Source organism: Cetorhinus maximus, chromosome 22 (genome assembly GCF_964194155.1).
Source record: "Cetorhinus maximus chromosome 22, sCetMax3.hap1.1, whole genome shotgun sequence".
NCBI classification, from domain to species: domain Eukaryota; kingdom Metazoa; phylum Chordata; class Chondrichthyes; order Lamniformes; family Cetorhinidae; genus Cetorhinus; species Cetorhinus maximus.
Genome location: NC_135900.1, coordinates 51664963 through 51685141, shown reverse-complemented (window position 1 = coordinate 51685141; position 20179 = coordinate 51664963). Strand labels below are relative to the sequence as shown.

Sequence of the window (20179 nt, the reverse complement as noted above, 5' to 3'; positions counted from 1 at the left end):
CACAGAAACATTTAGGCAATGCCTCAGAGCAGGTGGCCTATCTATCTTCTCAGCAAGATAATATGTGGTCCTGAAGCAAGATGGAAGCATTTTACGGTCTCAAATGGAAAAAAAAGTAAACTGTTTGGAGAACCTGTGCAATGCAATGAATTTGAATTCTTTCATTCCTAACCTCTTTCTTTGGTGCGCAAAACAAAATACATGAAATGGGCTGTTTAACATCTCACAATGGAACAAAGCTGGATCAACTGAACATTGATTTACATAAACAAATTTGGTGCAACACTCACAGGAAAAGATCCGGAAAGGCATTTTTCCACACATTATGCTTAGACTCCTCATTGCCAGCTACAAGGTTTCCAAGGAACTGAAGGCCACATCGAAAAGCTAAGCAAAATCAACAGGACATTTTTAGAACAAATTTCTGAAATACAATTTATTTTCTAGAAGGAGCTTGTAATCTGTATTACAAGAATTATCAACCTAGCTGACATGACTTTCAAGAAGTATTATCAAATATTCGAAAAATTCAAATGTGCATTAGAGATCAGGAAAGTATTATCATTTAGGAACAGCACTGATTAAACTGTTGGTAATATGATAAATATGTTCATCTCAGTTGATGAAACCTTCATCTTATTTGTTCAAAACTAAGGATATATTATCTCTTTGGTCCTTGGCAATCTCAACACATGTCCAATCAACCAGGCTGTATTTTGTTTAATGTGCACCAGGTTTCTATCATTTCTGCCCTGAAATAGATTGCTGGGGAGCATTTGAGCATGCCAAGTGTGAATCACTGTCTGAGGTTCAGAACTCAGCATATAGGAGAGATTTGCAAATGTTTTCTGTTAAGATTGCCTGTAATAACTGATATATTCTCCAGAACCCTTTAATCTAACTTCCCAAATACAGTGCCACCTATCCATAGAAAACAAATATTTTTATGAGTAAATAATCTAAATAGCAAGTTTAAAAAAGTACAGAAATCAGATGATAAGCTGACAGAAATCAGATAACATCACAGATCTTCTAAAGTTCAAGGACGCCAATTTGAAAACGAACGTATTAAGCATTGTTCTCGGCACCGATACAGCTGATAACAAAAGTTCTGAAATTTTCAAATCTATTCTATTTTCTTCTCCGAAGTAAACTAACTCCAACACTTGGCATTTTAAACATTCAAAAACTGGTTAAATATCAAGTACAGTTTCCAAATTCAGTTACGTGTTTCAGTTTTCTCCAAAAGGAAGAAGAAAATTAAAGGGAAACTCAGCCTGTGCCATTCTTCCATCTTGCTCGTAACAGATTCGGAGTAGTTAACAGTTTCTAACGGTTGCCCTGCAACCGTCCTACATGTGGAAAACAGAATGAAGCCAATGCTAGCCCAAAATAGCTGGCTACTGCCAAGTCTGATGTCCAAACAGCTCTGCTTTACAAACTGAATAAAGACAATGACAACCTCATAGAAAACATGTGAGAAAGCAAAATTTCCATTGAAAAAGCAAACAATGGCAGTTATAGTATATGAGCTAATAGAGTACATCTAATAAAGTAGGTATTAAAAATATATGATTGCTGCAAGTATTTCCAGTGCTTGCAGGTTTTCTTTTAAATTCCATGCTTTTTGGAAGACACAGATATTCTACTGTAGATAATTGAATTATTTTTCTGTAACTACAGAAAATAAATGGCCCCAAGGTCTATCAATTATAAAGAAAACATCTCTAGTTTAGGACATATTCAGCAAAATTTCTGATTAGCAATATTTAGCAAATGGGGACCGAGAAACTGGATGGTCTGTAGTCTCACTTGGTTACTATCTAACCTAGACTGGGAAACTAAGTGGCCAATGCCCTCACTTAGTTACTGTCTAATCCAGACTGGGAAATTAGTGACCAGTACTCTCGCTTGGTCACTATCCAACCCTGCGTAGTGATTAGGTTTCCTCTGAGGGTTTACACCTGTTGAATTCACTTCTGCTCCTTTGAAGTGAGAGCCAAATTACGCATGCAATGTAATGAAAAGAGGCCATAAGCAACCTCCTGAGAAAGGGCTGCAAATGTCTGATATGTTTGAATGTGACAGATCTGTGTGCAAACAGAATATGTGTTTCCTTCAGAAATTACATACAATTAATATTGGCAGCATATAAATTATATGAATTGAGCAAGACTATTTACACTATCCTTTCTTCAAGTTCCATCTTTTCTTTTTAACCCTTTCATAAAAAGTAATTTTATCCTCTCAACACATTGTTGACTTCTTCCTGAGGGAGTCTTACAGGCACCAATCATTTCACAGTGCCTCTTTAAATGGAGATTATTCATAAACAAACAATGCTGAACTATACAGGACACCGCAGCAAGACCAATCCCGTCCTCACAAACATACATTTCTGGCAGGACTTGCTTGTTGGTGATTAAAAGCAGGAACACTGGTTGATTTTCATCTCCCTAACCCAGCAATGCTACCGCCAAAATGCTTCATTTCTTCAAATTAGATCAGTGCTTCTAATAAATTTTTTTAAAAAGAAATTAATATTCTTTTTCAAGTAACTCTCTCAAGAGTAAAGAGTGGGGGGGGGAACAGGACAGTTTGTTTGGTTAGATGCATTGCAGAGAAAAGTACCAGGCACATACTTGATAGACGAAATGGCCTGTTCCTGCACTGTACTCTATAACTGTACAATTGTTACTTTGGATGGAAAGGGGCTTTCTTGGTTTCAAACTTTACAACTAGTTTGTATATTAATGTAATAGCTGTAATTAATCTCATTATGGCATTTTGCATTTGCTTAAATCTTTCCATGTAAAATTTATTCAGAGAGCTTGACATCTTCGTTACTACGAATCAAATGCAAAATATTACTGCAACTGTTTTGCTTGGATCATGATTTGTCTAGACAACAGTACCACTTGAACCCATACTGCAACAGCTGAGAAATAAAAGCTATACTGTCTCCAGCATTTTTATAAACTTCAGTAAATAGAAATAATTACAGTTTATGGAGTTCAAGTAATTTTAATGCACTTGTTATTGCTTTAAAATCGTCCATTTCCAATGACTAAACCTAAAACATGTGGTGTATTTCTACTGATCAGCTAAGTACAAATCATTTTAGTAAAACCACCCTGTAACAAGACCACTAAACCTCAATTCAATGACTGAGTAACGCCAAAAAATGATCTGATGTGGATAGATGTTTATCCTACATTTGTAAATAATTTCGTCGAATCCAGTGATTCAGCTGGCTGGCTGACTGAAGGCACAAATTCCTGATGGGATCGGTATTTTAAGAAAATAAAATTCTGGGAACCTACAGTTAAGCACAGAATACAAGGGTAAATCCAAAAGGCAGAGAAGTAAAACAGGAAATGGAAGGCAGAATATTAGTAAGCGAGTATGGAAGGCAGAGGAAACAAAAGCTAGAAAATAGACAACAAAGGATTTGTTCAGTGATTAATTGTGTACACTTCAATGCAAGCAAATTCGTGAATAAGGCAGATGAGTGGAGGACACAGACAGGCAGAAGTTTGATATCAATAGCTATTGCTGAAACATGGTTTAAAGGCGGGCAGGAACAGCAGTTCAATATCTTTAATTACATTTCTGATGGGACAGGGAGGAATAAAAAGGATGGAGAAGGGGCCATAATGTTGGTTAAAGAGATAATCACAGCTGTGAGCAGGGTGATATGCTGAAAGGATCTTCATCACACGAATGCAACAAATAGGAGCTGGAGTTGGTCATTGGCCTTTTGTGTCTGGCATTTTGATTCAACAAGATCATGGATGATAATCTGCTTCAACTCTACCTTCCCACACTATCTCCATGTTCCTAATTTCTTTAGTATCCAAAGGTCCATGATCTCTGTCTTGAATATACTCAACATCTGAGCATCCGCAGCCCTCTGGGGTAGGCTATTCCAAAGATTCACAATCCTTTGAGTTAAAAAATTCTCATCTCAGTCCTAAATGGTTGACCCCTTATTCTGTAATTACAGGGCAGTCAGCCTAACTTTGGTGGTAGGCAAATTATTGAAAAAAATTCAGAGACACAATATAGATCAGCATTTAGGCAGTCAGTTTGGATTTGTTAAGGGAAGGTTGTGTCTGACTAACTTGCTTGAATTTTTTTCAGGACATAACAAGGAGGGTTGTTAAGTGCACCACATTTGGTGTAGCCTACATGAATTTTAGCAATCGTTTTGACAAAGTTCCACCATGCAGACTGATCAATAAATTAAAAGCCCATGGGATCCAAGGGAAAGTGGCAAGTTGAATGCAAAATTAGCTCAGTGGCAGGAAGCAAAGGGCAATAGTTGACTGTTTTTTTGTGACTTGAAGGCCGATTCCATTGAGGTTCCACAGGCTCAGCACTGAGTCACTTGCTTTTTGTGGTGTATGTCAATGAATTAGACTTAAATGTATTGAGCATGATTAAGATGATACAAAAATTGGTAATGTGGCTGATAGTGAGGAAGAAAGCTGCAGACTGCAAGAAGATATCAATGTACTGTCAGGCGGGCAGAAAAGTAGCAAATGAAATTGAACCCAGAGAAATGCAAGGTGATACATTAGAGCAAATAAGTCGAGGGACTACACAACAAATAGGAAACTAAGTAGTATAGAGGAGCAGAGGGACCTTGAAGAACATGTCCAGTTTCTTGAAGGTAACAGGATAGGTAAAGGTAGTTAAACAACTACACGGGTTACTTTGCTTTAGTAGCCGAGGCACAGAATATAAGAGTGGGAGGTTATGCTATAATTGCATAAAGCACTAGCAAGGCCACAGCTAAAGTACTGCATACAGTTCTGGTCTCTGCATTACTGGAAGGATGTGATTACACTAGAGAGGGCATAAATGTTGCCAGGGATGGAACACGTCCAGTTCTGGACACCATACTTGAGGAAGGATGTGAAGGCTTTGGAGAGAATACAGAGGATATTCACAAGATTGATTTCAGGGATAAACTATAGCTATGAGGATAGATTAGAGGGGTTGGGATTATTTTCCTTGGAGGAAGGCAGCTGAGAGGAGACTTGATAGGGGTATTCAAGATCCTGAGGGGTATGTACAGGGTAGATAGTCAGAAACTATTCAAGAACTAGAGGGCACAGATTCAAAATAATTGGCAAAAGGGGTAATAGTGATGGGAGGAAAAGGTTTTTCACCCAGAGGGTAGTTGGAGTCTGGAACAAACTTCCTGAGGGTGGTGGAGGCAGGTTCGATCAAGGTATTCAAGACAGAATTGAATTGTTATCTGAAAAGAAAGAACGTGCAAGGTTATGGAGATAAGGCAGGGGAGCAGAACTAGGTAGAATGCTCTTTCAGAGAACCAGTGCAGATTCGATGGACTGAGTGGCCTCCTTCTGCACTGTGATGATTCTGTGATCCTGATTCTGTGATATTAACTACAGGGAAAGATTGGATATGCTGGGGTTGTTTTCTTTGGAAAAGAGATGGGTAAGGGATATTTAATTGAGGTGCAATAAAATTATGAAGGGCCTAGATAGAATGGATAGGAAGGACTTATTTCCCTCAGCAGAGTCTATAAGCAGGGGCATTGGTTTAAAGTAATTGGTGGAAGGATTAGACTGGAGTTAAGGAGGTATGTTTTCAGCCAGAGGGTGGAGGGGGTCTGGAACTCTCTGCCTGAAACTCTCTGCCTGAAAGGATGGTGGAAGCAGAAATCCCCCAACGTATTTTAAAAATGCTCGCATCTCCAATTGGAAGTGAAGTTACCTGCAGAGTTACAGTCTAAGGGGTAGAAAGTGGGATTAGGCAGAATAGCTTTTTTAAAACATCTTGCACAGACAGTGGGTTGAATAGGTTCCATCTATGCTGTAAATTTCCTATGTTGTATACCTAGTAAGGTATGACCCTGATAAAACTGAGACCCTTCCTGGACCTCACCAGGAATAGTCGGTATGGTCTATTTATGGAATTTGGCTTCAATACTTTGTTTTAAAAAGATAATGAAGGCACCAGTGTATAAGTTTAGAAATCTTAAGCAAATTACTGAGGTATGTTATCAATGAATTACTGAGGTAAGCTTGTGCTTTCAAAATGTACTCTCAATAACAAATCTTTTCTGAAGTCTATTTGGGTCATTGACAAATTTAGATAATACTTTTTCTTTCCAGTACAAGGATAAGCTGATCTCCAATATAGTGAAAAGCACTATGACAGGTTTCCATCATCAATATACTTTGAGGGCTGACTTAAATTAGCAGTCACCCCAGGTGCTATATCGAGGGTTGAAAGGAGTTCTTGACCCTCAAGGCAACTGCCCAGTTTTTTTGCGTGTAACAGCTAAATAGCCATTGTGGTTTGTTTAGGAACATTCCTGAGAATCTAGCTATGAGCAATGTGGTTAATTTCATTCTTAAGGGAATAAATCAGCAAAAAACTGAGCTTACAGTGGAGGCATGAACTGGGTGGAGGTGGTAATTCTTGTTCCTTCTGCAAGGGGAACGAGAGCGAATGGGCACAAACTCCTTAAACTAAATTTCAGGATGATTCAAAAATATTGAACTGACCAGGTTGATAATCTACTTCATTTGTCTCCTAACTGACTACTATCCAAAGTAATATTAGCAGCATTACAATTTTCCATACAAGAAATCTAATCTCTCAGATTCAAAGAGGTTCAAATGGTGGGTAAATTAACATGCGAAACACTAAACTGAGGTCCCAAATGGGAATCAAGGGCATCTTTACATAGGAACAATTCCCAAAGAGCTTACAAGATAGCAGCAGGTGATCCCATAACAACAACAGCTTGCTTTTATACAAAATCTTTAATGTAATAAAACATCCACTTCACAAAATTTAGCACCAAGCCACATATGGTATATTAAAGCAGATGGCGAAAAGCTTGGTTAACAAGGTAGATTTGTAAGGAGTGTCGTAAAGCAACGAAGAGAGGAAGACAGAGAGGCAGAGGAGTTTATGCAAGGATCTCAGAGCTTTTGGTCCTGGCAGCTAATGATGGAGCAATTAAATCAAGGGTGTTTAAGAGGCCAGAACTGCAGCAGATAACTCACAGGGTTGTAAGGCTTCAGGAAGTTGCAGAGATAGGAAGGCCATGGAGGGATTTTAAAATTGAGACATTGCTTAACCATGTGCCAATGTAGGTCAGCGAACAACAGAGGTGATAGATGAACAGGACTTGGTGCAAGATACAACACAGACAACAGAGTTTTGGATGAGCTTAAGCTTATGGAGGGCGGAACGTGAGAGACCAGTCAGTAGTGCATTGGGATAGTCAAGTCTATGGGTAATAAACATAGGTGAAGATTTCCAGAGATGAGCTCATGCAGGGTCAGAGCGAGGCAATGCTACAGAGGTGGAAACAGGATGACTTACTGATAGCGCAGATATGTGGTCAGACCTTGAGATCAAAATCAATAAGAAGGCTGCGAGCAATCTAGGTCAGATGCAGACAGTTGACAGGGAAAAGGATGAAGTTGGTGGCTAGGGAACAGAGTTTGTGGCAGGTACAAAAGATAGTGGCTTCGTCTTCAATATTTAGTTGGTGAAAATTTCTGCTCATTCAGTACTGGATGGCTGATGTGCAGCATGTCAATTTAGAGACAGTGCAGGGTCAAGTGAGGTGGTGTTGAGGCAGACCTCATTGTCTTCAGCGTACATGAGGGGAACCTGACATAAACAAGTTATAGAGGGCTGAAATAACAAAGTTAGAAGCAAATTGCAGCAATTTCAAACAGATGATACAGATTCTCCAATCTATGCAGTACTAACCAACTTAACAGAACATCCTTTTTCTCAATTATGGGATTATTCTTAATGAACGCCCTATAGAAACATACCAAGTGGTTTACCACCGAGAACAGGAACCTCTGGTGTAATAGATGCCATGCTTTAATAACTGGGCCATTAAATGGAATGGCTCTAGGTTCCAACACAAGTTTTGGAGCTCAATTGTGAGGAGATCCCTCCTTCCTCTGATCATTACCATGAGGACCTAGAATAGGTTTGCAATATGGTTGAACATCTACTGCTATGTTATCTATTTCAGGTAAATGCCAAACAAAGAAGGAATCTCATGATCCAGACAGCAGTGTATTAGTAGGGACACATCGCAACAAAGGAAGGCCCTCCTCCTCTTCCTTGTTGATATAATTAACCAGCATATTGGTATTCCAGGCACACACTGATTTGCTGCTTTGTATTATGGTCTGGCATTGCTCCTGAGCCAACAAATAAACAGTATTAAAATGCAGAGGGCTTGACAATTGCAGTTGACACAACAGATTCATCACTGCAAAAACCAAATGGTTACTGTGTTTAGTAACATCCAAGTAGACCTGATGTTGCACAAAGTTTCTCCAAGCTGATCACACTAAGCTTTACTCCTGTGTGTGTGGAGGATGCAGCAGCTCAATTTTGTTGAGAGTTTTGAATATATTGGATCTTGAAGATTTCGCAAAGGAAATTAAAACCAAATTGGGTAGTGGGAGAATTTTCACAAATTTAAGCATCATCTGGAAAGGCAGATTGTCTCAGATTTCAAGCTCAGCAGCAAAGTGACGGCGACCTCTGTGATGTGAATTTCCCCTTTCCTGACGTACATTTGAAACCGGCAATAAGGGGATCTCCATGTGTCCAGCAACATTGATGTCCTCAAACAGGGTAAGTAGCCAATAACGCAAGAATTCTCAGACAGCAAGCCAGGAAATGAAGCATTGAAATTTTCACTTATAATTAAAATTTTACATACAGTGAAATAAATGATTGGGATATATACATGGGATTAAAGGTAGAAGCTGAAATATCAAACTTATAAATATATTTTAAAAATGTGTTTGTTTAAAAATCAAAGTGGGGAAAATTTGACAGTGCACAAATATATGACTATTTTTTTCAGTGAGAGTATTCAGCAGCAATTTTGATCTTAGTACATTGTACCTCATTCAACAAGGTGTAATTTTTTCAAGGTCTTACCTTCAATCACAACCATCTTCCTTTGTGCTAGTTAGGAGTCCAACCAGTGGAGATATTCCCCCAATTCCGATCAACTTCAGTTTTGCCAGGACCCTTTTAAGCCACACTAGGTCAAATGCTGCCTTGATGTCAAGGACAGTCACTCTCACCTCACTTATTGAGTTCAGCTATTTTGTCCATTTTGGACCATGGCTGTAATGAGGTCAGGAGCTAAGTGGCCTTAGCGGAACCCAAATTGAGCATTAGTGAGCAGGTTATTGTTGAATAGGTGCGCTTGATGCACTGTCAATGACACTTCCCAACAATTTTGTTACGCCTAGGTGAGGTGGTGTGTACTGGCTCCCCTTTATTCAGCCCTCTCAGTTGGTCACAACAAAGATTTTTTTAAATTTCTTTTACCCCGTAAATGCCTTTTCCAATCCAAATGTATTAACTTTTCAATAAGGAGTCAATCAAACCATGCTTTGCTGAGTCAAGAAAGGGTAAGTTTATCAGTTTGTAAACCAGAGGAAAAAGGGTGAAAGGGAGGGAAGTGGGAGGGAGGATGGGCGGGAAGGTGGGCGGGAAGATGGGCGGGCGGGCAAGCGAGAAGGGAGGGAGGGCGGGTGAGCTGGATGAGATGAGAGCGCGAGAGCGAGACAGACTCCTTACTGCTTCCTTCAGCAGTGTTTCCAGATAACTTTGATGACCTCTCTCTGTTTCTGGCTTGGCAAAACTAATTTTTAAGCCTCCTGTCTGTACATTCCAAGAAGGAACTTAATTAACATGTTTTGCAGTCATTATTGCAGAACAAGTAATCACATTTTTGATCCTTCATCTCAGAAAATTTTGACACATTTCAGCATAGTGGAAACCAATAGGAGACAGGGTAATGTCATCCTCCACAGAGGGTTTTGAGTGTTGGTTGGGGTATGTCTAGTCAGTGAGCAGTTCCCATTGTCCTGACAGAATTACCGTTGATTAAAGTCCAGCACTTTGCATTTTTAATGCCTTCCTTTCAAGAGTTCCTTTTTGGTGCGGACTTTGACAACCCCCAGGTGTGAATTCCATGCAATGTGACAGGGGGCAGGTCTGCAGTGCAATCCATATAGGAACTTTCCAGAAAAGTGGTCAACTTACAATTCCAGACATCAGATGACTGGTGTTAGCCATCTTTGGTCACTGCCTTTTCTTGTATTTAAAAAAAAACAGGTCCTCTTTAAACAGTTCAATGTGTTTTTGGTTAGCTGAAGTTATAGATAGATGTTGTCGTGACATCTCCTTCTCCTGGAGAATGAAATAAGATCATTAGACGTAGGAGCAGAAGTAGGTCATTTGGCCCATCGAGTCTACTCCACCATTCAATGAGATCATGGCTGACCTGATAATCTTTCCTGCCTTTTCCCCAAAACCCTTGATTCCCTTACTGATTAAAAATCTGTCTATCTCAGCCTTGAACATACTTAACGACCAGCCTCTACAGCCCTCTGCAGTAAAAAAATGCCATAGATCCGCTGTCTGCTGAGAGAAGAAATTCCTTCTCATATCTGTCTTAAACGGGCGACCCCTTACTCTGAGATGTAAATTAGATTATATAAATCTTAAAAATACATAAAACAACAAACACATTCACTCTCTTAGCCTTAGTCTGGTTATCGTGTTAGAACCATATCTACAAGAATTATATTTGTTTTAAAATTTGTAATGACATTGCATTATTTGGACACTTGGGGGCTGACCTGGATTTTATTTTTTAAAAAAGGTCATAAGTTCATCTTGGACTGGAGCAAGCATGTCTTTTCTAAGAAATTACATGATGCCAGCTAAATGACCAGTATGGCAATTGTGGAGGAGAGCTATTTGTCTATTTGAACTGCAATCATTTTAATTGATAGAAAAAACTGTTTTAAAGGCAAAGGTCTGGCAACTTACTGGAAATCACCTGACGGAGGAACCTTATGTTTTGAACTTGTTGTTTTGAACACAGTTGGAAATGAACTAAGGAGGAAAAAGCTGCCAAACTCACGCTTTTCTTTGTTTGAAATACAGTGCGGTCATCAGCGTCCAGCTAGGAATCCTCATCTCAGGGGAACTTGTCTGCATTTGGAAACCCAAGAGGCTGAGACAAGAAGGATTGGTGTGGTTCTATTTTCCTTCGCACTGAAGCTCCATTGGTGAGAATCTCAAGACATCTCCTGGGGCTAGTGACCTGTCCTCGCACGAGGGAACATCAGGTCGACAGCGTCAAAACCCTGCCAACTTTATCCTTTATATAAAGTTTTTTCTTCAACCACCCATCTCTGCAGGGACTCTACTTGTTTGTCCTTTGTTTGTGTGTGAGCGCACATACACTGAGGAATTTTAAAAAGGATAGATAGTAACACTTTCAGATTACAGATTGTGTTAACCAGTTCTTGTTTTCAAAAAGAAGCTTTGTTTTATAATAAAAATTAAGTCTCTTTTATTCTGGATCTAACAGTAGTGAAGGTAAATAACTGGACATTTTGGTAAGTGAATTAAACATCTACACTGATGGTATGACCTGTGGAGAAGTGGAGCTAGATAAAATTGAGCATTCCTCCCATCCCAGTCATAACACTTGATACCCAGATGACCCTGAACTGTGTTAGGCCCTGGATAACCTGCTCATACATTGCTTTTTTCTTTCAAGTGGTTGGTTACATTCATTTGAAAGATTAGGCTGGTATCAGGGTTCTGAAGTTACTTTATCTCTGGTGGTAGTCATGACAGATAATTTTGTGAGAAACCCTGTGCCTGTCCCTTACTGTACTCTGGATTAAGTATCATGAAAGGGTTTATCTGTCTGTTAGCTCTGAGGACTGAGCAATTGTGCTGTTTACATTGACAACTTGGTCGTTTTCAGTCAAACTCGGAAGGAGCATTTACAACATCTAAAAGTACTGTTTGATCAACTGCAAGAAGCTAATTTGGTGGTGAACTTGGCTAAGAGTGAATTTGCAAAAGCGCAAGTTACATATTTAGGCCACACCGCTGGACATGGTCAGGTGGCCCCACGAGATGTGAAAGTAAAAGCCATTATGAATTTCCCAGTGCCTATAACAAAATGGGAAGTTTTGAGATTTCTGGACATGAGTGGATTTTATCGGAAGTTTGTACCAAATTTTAGCAATGTGGTTGCTCGATTGACTGAGCTACTGAGAAAACAAGAAATTTCAATGGACACAGGAGTGTCAGAATGCATTTGACAGTTTAAAAACCATGTTGATTACAACACCAGTTTTGGCAGCACCTAACTATGCCAAGCAGTTTAAATTGGCAACTGTTGCAAGTGATCTGGGTATTGGTGCTGTGTTGTTACAAGATGAAGAAACAGGAACTGAAAAGCCAGTAGGATATTTTTCACAGGAGCTGAACGTACATCAGAGAAGATACTCAAATATTGAGAAAGAGACTCTAGGTCTGGTGTTAGCGTTGCAGCATTTCAAGGTTTATGTTGAAAGCAATTCTTCAGAAACAATTATTTATACAGACCACAATCCTTTAAAATTTCGAGACCGGAATGCCAGACTGTTCAGATGGAGTTTATCACTGCAACCCTTTAATTTACAGGTTATACATGTGGCTGGATGAGAAAATGTAATTGCAGGTGCATTGTCAAAAGTTTAAAGTCCAAAGGAAATTGGACATTTGAAACATGGACAACGGACTGAAATGACCTCTGTTGATACAAAGGCCTTATGTATATTGTCATGTAATACAAGTACCTGGTAGTGTAATAGCTGTGTATAGAGATAAGTATAGTAAGTAATGAGAAATGGGTTGAGAAAATGAAACCGTCTTTCAGAATTATGACAGTTCATTTTTACATAAGGATGGAGGTGTAAAGAAAATATCATTTTTTCCAATATTACAGTGTGAAGCGGGCTTGTGCAGGCTGTGTGCACATTGTGTGACTAATTTAGTTAAACTGAAGACAGTCAGACTGCAAGGTTTAAATCATCAAAGGACTGGGTGTAAAAGCAGGCATTTTGAAGTGGAAATGGATGAGCTAAGATAGGATCCAGTAGATACAGCTTGAATAGAAATTTGCATGAGGAGATAGATAAGGAGTTGAATTTTTAGCTGCTGAATGTCAAAGAGACATAACAGGAAGTTTTACAACTGGCAAAGATCATAAGTAAATAAAGTAAAGTTACTTAAGTTTATTTTTTCCCCAAAAGTGCTGGCCATAAAGACAACCATGAAAGATTTTTAGATTCTGGAAAAGGTAACTTTCAAAAGAAGGTTACGAACAATAGGTAAAGATAAAAGGGGAGAAAATATATTTAAGGAAAGGTTGAAAGTTGTATGGTGTGTGGCTATGTGAGATCTTGATGAGTGTACTATGAAGTAGCAGGTTCTAGCCACTCCAGAGAAGTGTCTGTTGGTTCCAGAAAGCAAGGTTTTGTTACAAACCTTGGATTTCTATTGTTGAGGGAGAGGGGGAGAGAAGCTTGTAAAATACCTCCCTTTTAGCAACAGTGGGTGCCTTTTGTTAATAAATGTTTTAATTTAATCGACAAAGTCCCAATTAGGAGATTAGCGTGTAAAATTAAAGCGCATGGGATTGGGAGTAGTGTATTGAGATGGACAGAAAACTGGTCGGCAGACAGGAAACAAAGAGTAGGAATAAACAGGTCTTTTTCCGAACGGCAGGCAGTGACTAGTGGGGTACCACAGGGATCGGTGCTCGGACCCCAGCTATTCACAATATATATGAATGAATTAGATGAGGGAACTAAATGTAATATCTCCAAATGTGCAGATGACACAAAGCCGAGTGGGAGGGTTAGCTGTGAGGAGGATGTAGAGATGCTTCAGTGTGATTTGGACAAGCTGAGCGAGTGGGCAAATGCATGGCAGATGTAGTATAATGTGGATAAATGAGAGGTTATCCACTTTGGTAGCAAAAACAGGAAGGCAGATTATCTGAATGGCTATAGATTGAAAGAGGGGAATGTGCAACGAGACCTGGGTGTCCTCGTACACTAGTCGCGGAAGGTAAGCATGCAGGTGCAGCAGGCGGTAAAGACGGCAAATGGTATGTTGGCCTTCATAGCGAAAGGATTCGAGTACAGGAGCAGGGATGTCTTGCTGCAATTATATAGGGCCTTGGTAAAACCACACCTGGAATATTGTGTGCAGTTTTGGTCTCCTTACCTGAGGAAGGATGTTCTTGCTATAGAGGGAGTGCAGCGAAGTTTTACCAGACTGATTCCTGGGATGGTGGGACTGATATATGAGGAGATATTGAATCGGTTAGGATTATATTCGCTGGAGTTCAGATGAATGAGGGGGGATCTCATAGAAACCTATAAAATTCTAACGGGACTAGACAGGGTAGATGCAGGAAGGATGTTCCCGATGCTGGGGGAGTCCAGAACCCGGAGTCACAGTCTGAGGATATGGGGTAGACCATTTAGGACTGAGATGAGGAGGAATTTCTTCACCCAGAGAGTGGTGAGCCTGTGGAATTCGCTACCAAAGAAAGTAGTTGAGGCCAAAACATTGCATGTTTTCAAAAAGGAGTTAGATATGGCTCTTAGGGTGAAAGGGATCAAAGGATATGGGGAGAAAGCGGGAACAGGCTGTGGAGTTGCATGATCAGCCGTGATCATGATGAATGGCGGAGCAGGCTCAAAGGGCCGAATGGCCTACTCCTGCTCCTATTTTCTATGTTTAATATTTAAAATCTCCAAAAGCGGGAGTGGAATCTTTACTTCTGACTTTTGTACACATACCTTCTTGTAACAAAATTCAAATTGCTAATTGTTGTGGTAGCTTGGCCAAGTTTCCCTTCGGGACTTGGTCAGCCCAGCATTTACCACCTGCCATATCATAACAATTGTTCACAACAGCCAAGCTGTTCTTGGTTACCTGTCGGGGCATTCTGAGCTTCTCCCTGATCCTGTCTTCATACTGCTTTTCACAAAGGCTTTCAATATGCAAATTTGTTTGACTGTAGGACTGAGCTGCTCTTGTCAGACTGAAATCTTCCCTGTCCACCTCTGTAACGCATGAATTTATTTGCTCAAACACAGGCACTTTTACAAATCTCATTGCTAGGATGTTAGTGGGCTGTACTTGGATTTTCACCTCCTGTAGAGATTCTGATTTAGTGTCTGGCACTTCACTTCTAGTGAATTTTCCATCAACACAGTCCTGGTTGAGGTTTAAAAATTGGTCTGTTTCCTCTTGCTTATCTGTGGTTAACCTTGCATGAGTTTCACTGCTCTTCCTTTGTGATCTTGACAAGTATTACCTACTTTGAGGTAGTTTACCTTCCGTTTCTTCTTAACAAATTTGATTCCTATAGTGGGAGTGGGTTGTAACTTGAGTTGAAGCTCTTTGATGAACCAGGGCTGATCCCCTGCTTGATGGCAATGGTAGAGTGGAGGATATGCTGAGCCATGAGATTGCAGATTGTGATTGAATACAGCACTGCTGCTGATGGCCCACAGTGACTCATGGATGCCCAGTTTTGAGTTTCTAGATCTGTTCAAAATGTATTCCATTTAGCACAGTGGTAGTGCCACACAACACAATGGAGGGTACCCTCAATGTGAAGATGGGACTTTGCCTCCAAAAGGACTGTGCAGTGGTCACTCCTACCAATACTGTCATATACAGGTGCATCTGTGACAGGTAGATTGGTGAGGACAAGGTCAAGTAGACTTTTCCCTTTTTGTTGGTGTTTTCACCATCTGCCAAAGACCCAGTCTTGCATTTAGACTTGACCAACTCAGTCAGCAGTGGTACTACTGAGCCAATCTTGGTGATGGACATTGATGTCCCCACATAGAGTACATTCTGTGACCTTGCCACCCTGTGCTTCTTCCAACTGGTATTTGACATGGAGGAGCACTGATTAAATAGTTGAGGGGTGTGGTAGGTGGTCATCAGCAAGAGGTTTCCTTTGCCCATGTTTGACTTGATACCATGAGACTTTATGGAGTCCGGAGTCAATGTTGAGGACTCCCAGGGCAAGTCCCTCCCGACCACATACCACTGTGCCGCCACCTCTGGTGGGTCTGTCCTGCTGGTGGAACAGGACATATCCAGGGATGGTAATGGTGGTCTGGAGTCACAAGTAGGCCATAAGTGAATCAGATGGGTCTCATGGTCACCATTATAGTAGTTTTTAATTCCTGCTTTATTAATTGAATTTAAATTCCACCAGCTGCCATGGTGGGATTTGAACCCATGTCCCCAGAGCATTAGCTGAGCCTCTGAATTGCTAGTCTAATGACATTACCACTATGCAACAGTGGTTCCTCCAGACCCAGTTAACAGATACTTTACCCAATCCAAATCCTCCACTTTCACAGGCACAGACTCTATGTCTCTAACTTATCAGCTCATACAAGCACTGGTCTCCCTCCAAACATGCCTCAACTCAACCTGGCAATCTACTGCCCCACCAACCCTCCAGTTCATACTTGCTGTACTTCCTATTCAACTAACATGCTACTTCCTTCCAACCCAGCTCAAGTTTTCTTCCTCCTCCAACTCCCTCAGTTGAAACTGGTGCTCTTCCCTTCATTCCCAGTTAATACAGGCAATCTCCTTCCTCCTCCACTCCAAAATTCTACTCCCTGCTGCTTCCCCCATTCATCTCCCATTCATTTCCTCGCTTCCCTTTCCTCTTCATTGCCATTCATTCACTAATTATTGCATCCCACTCAAGAGTCCAGCTCCTAACAGACCAAACTAGGCCCCTCTTCAATGCTACTGCTACCACTTATGGCTACGATTCCTGATGCTGCATACTATAGACAGGAATGCTTGCAAGAAGTCCATCTACAGCATGCAGTGGCTGAAGTCACTGACATTAGTGGTCAGATTAATACTAGAGAAAGCCCCAGATCCAATTTATTAGCAGGTGGAATTAAATAGCATCAGCACTGAGGGGAGAGAGGCCCATTCTGAGCTGATTTATGGCAGCAAATATTGACCCAGGCCCATAAATCACTAACAGCTGGCACATTTAAGTTGGTTTCTTACCTGCTAACAAGGTATCGCTCTGGAAATGTCTTAATCTGTGAAGAAACTGGAGAATCTGGATAGTTGGGACAATCAGTCCTACATTTCTGGAACATAAACAGGTAAATTGTAAGACTAATGCATCTGTTAGAACAATAAGGAAAAGCTACCTTGAGATCACTTTCCCCACTAGAACAATAAACAATTTTCAGGACAACAGGACCTGCTTCCAGAATTCCATCAATGAGGTTATAAAGTAGTTATGCAGTACATGGAGTAGTTTTCTTTATAATACCTCCTCCCTCAGGCACAGCAACTAGCCCCATAACTTAACAGCTGATGGAACTTAAATTCAATGAAGAACCTGGAATTGAAAAGTTAGCCTCAGTAATGCTGCTCATGAAACTATTGTCGATTGTGGTAAAAACACATCTGGTTCACGAATGTCCTTTAGGGAAGGAAATGTGCCATCCTTCCCTCGCCTAACCTACATGTGGCTCCAGATCCACAGCGACGTGGGTGACTCTTAAACAGCCTCTGAAATGGTGAGGCGAGCCACTCCGTTCAAGGGTAATTAGGGATGGGCAACAAAAGCTGGGCTTGCCAGTGACGTGCACATTACACAAAATAATGAATTAAATTAGAATTAACAGTTGTTCTACCATTAGCTACCATTTGCATAAGAGTCCCAAACTTTTACTACCCTTTCCATGGACAAGGGCTTCCTAACTTCATCCTTTGAAAGGCAGAGTTTTAATTTTTAGGCTATGTCCCTGGTCTTAGATTCCCCAACCAGTGGAAATAGTTTCTCTCTATTTATCACATATGCTCCCCTTAATATCTTGCAAACTTCGATCATGTCAACCCTTAACCTTCTCAATTCCAGAGAATACAACCCTTGTTTGTATAATCTCTCCTCCTAATTTCCACATTTTGTTACAGAAAACAATTATATTTTCAAGGTCAAAAATTATTTTGGTTCTTCAGCAGCATTGCTGCTAATCATCAAAAATTCTAAAACTCATCTCAGAAATTGTTTACTCCGAGATAAAAGTCTGAAACTTCACACTGTCTTTCATATTTTATCCTAACATAGCAAATGACCATCTCCAACAAGAGAGAATCCAACCATTGCCCCTTGATGTTCAATGGCATTACCATCACTAAATCCCCCACTATCAATATCCTGGGGGTTACCACTGACCAGAAACTGAACTGGACTAGCCATATAAATACTGTGACTACAAGAGCAGGTCAGAAGCTAGGAATCCTGCGGCGAGTAACTCACTTCTTGACTCCCCAGTGCCTGTCCACCATCTACAAGGCACATGTCAGGACTGTGATGGAATACTCCCCACTTGCCTGGATGAGTGCAGCTCCCACAACACTCAAGAAGCTGGACACCGTTCAGGACAAAGCAGCCCGTTTGATTGGCACCACATCCACAAATATTCACTCCCTCCACCACCGACACACAGTAGCAGCAGCGTGTATCATCTACAAGATGCACTGCAAGAATTCACCAAGGCTCCTTAGACAGCACCTTCCAAACCCACGACCACTACCATCTAGAAGGACAAGGGCAGCAGATAGATGGGAACACCACCACCTGGAAGTTCCCCTCCAAGTCACCCACCGTCCTGACTTGGAAATATGTCGCCGTTCCTTCACTGTCATTGGGTCAAAATCCTGGAACTCCCTTCCTAATAGCACTGTGGGTGTACCTACACCACATGCACTGCAGCGGCTCAAGCAGGCAGCTCACCACCACCTTCTCAAGGGCAACTAGGGATGGGCAATCAATGCTGGCCCAGCCAGAGTAGCCCACATCCCGTGAATGAATTTTAAAAAAATTCCAACGCAATGAATTGAGGACATACAAACAACCATTCTCAGCTATGGATACCTGCACTTCACATCACCAGGCGCCCATGTTTTAGATTTGCTAATCTGCTACTACACTCCTGATGCACTCAGAGTGCACAGCGCAGCATTGCATGACCCAGCCTGTGATATTCTAACCATTATCTTGGCTGGGAACACTGAAACAGAGCTTTTCCTTTTAAGTAATTTAATAAACAACTGGTTGATTATGGGAAAGTGAAGAGAGGGGTATAGTATGCAATAAGATAAAAGGGGGTGAAGATGGGTCAGAACAAGAAGATGATGGGTGAGAGGGTGTGTGGTGCAGGGTGTTGGGCCAAAAGGGGTTGAGGGAAGTCTGGGCCTCCTTTCTCCTGAGTTCAATTCCCTCACAAGGCTGCTAATCTCTCCTCCCTACTTCCCCCAATTCTGCCAGGTCCCAACAACCCAATATTGTCAGACTGGACCAGTCCCAAAGTTTTCAAAACTTCTCTTGCCAATTTCCAAAAGCCCCACCACTCACTCCTCTGTTTCACTTCCCCAACCCCCTGCCAAGTGCCCCTAGACCTTTGTGTGACTCCCATTGTTGGATGTCAAACTTGGCATTACATTACATAGAGAACTCAGGATAGATAGAGAGAAATTATTCCCACTGGTTGGGAAATCCAGGGCTAAGGGACATAGCCAAAAAATTAAAGCTAGGCCTTTCAGGAATGAAATTAGAAAACAACTTAATATGCAAAGTGTAGTAAAAGTTTGGAGCTGTTACACAAATGGCAGTCAATACTAGATCAATTGTTAAATTTAAAACAGATTGATAGATATTTGTTCACCAGAAGTTTTAAGGGATATGAGGTTTCGCATTTACATACTTGTAAAACTCCAAGTTCAGTTACCAATATCATAGAAATTATCGCTTTCATAATCCTCGAGTAGTTTCTCATTAATAGTTTTAACCAACTTCTTTTATATTGGATTGGACATTCCCCAAATCTTCAGTTCTGATTAGTCATTACCTTATTCTGAACCAATCAAACGGACATCAGAATATGTGACAAGATGTGCAAACATAAGTAGGTAGAATAAATATTAACAACCAAATATAACAACCAACCACACCTGGATATTTGGAAAGCAAAGTAGATAAATTAACAAGTTACTTTTAGCACTAAATTCACAATTTAGTTTTACTTACATGATTTTGAATTTTACATAATTCAATAGTTTCAGTGCAAAAGAGCACAAATTATTAGAAGAACGAAGAGCACTAAGTCTGCAAAAACCCTAATGCCATGTGAGAGAATCAAACATCCATGGAACAATAATAGGGAAAGGAAAACCAAGCTAATAAAATAAGAGG

At 40.6% G+C, this 20179-nt stretch overlaps 1 protein-coding gene across 8 annotated transcripts in view; it reads right to left on the bottom strand.

Moving 5' to 3' along the window:
- Positions 1–20179, bottom strand: part of atxn10 (ataxin 10) — a 264516-nt gene that overhangs the window by 220118 nt on the left and 24219 nt on the right. For all 8 annotated transcript variants that reach the window (XR_013580227.1, XM_078568304.1, XM_078568303.1 and 5 more), the window contains exons 3-4: positions 16978–17063; positions 291–387 (exon numbers count right to left, since the gene is read on the bottom strand). Coding sequence is in view for 7 of the 8 variants with exons in the window: in XM_078568304.1 (XP_078424430.1) it covers positions 291–387; positions 16978–17063 (183 nt within the window). In the remaining variant the exon portion in view is untranslated. The remainder of the gene's footprint in view (positions 1–290; positions 388–16977; positions 17064–20179) is intronic.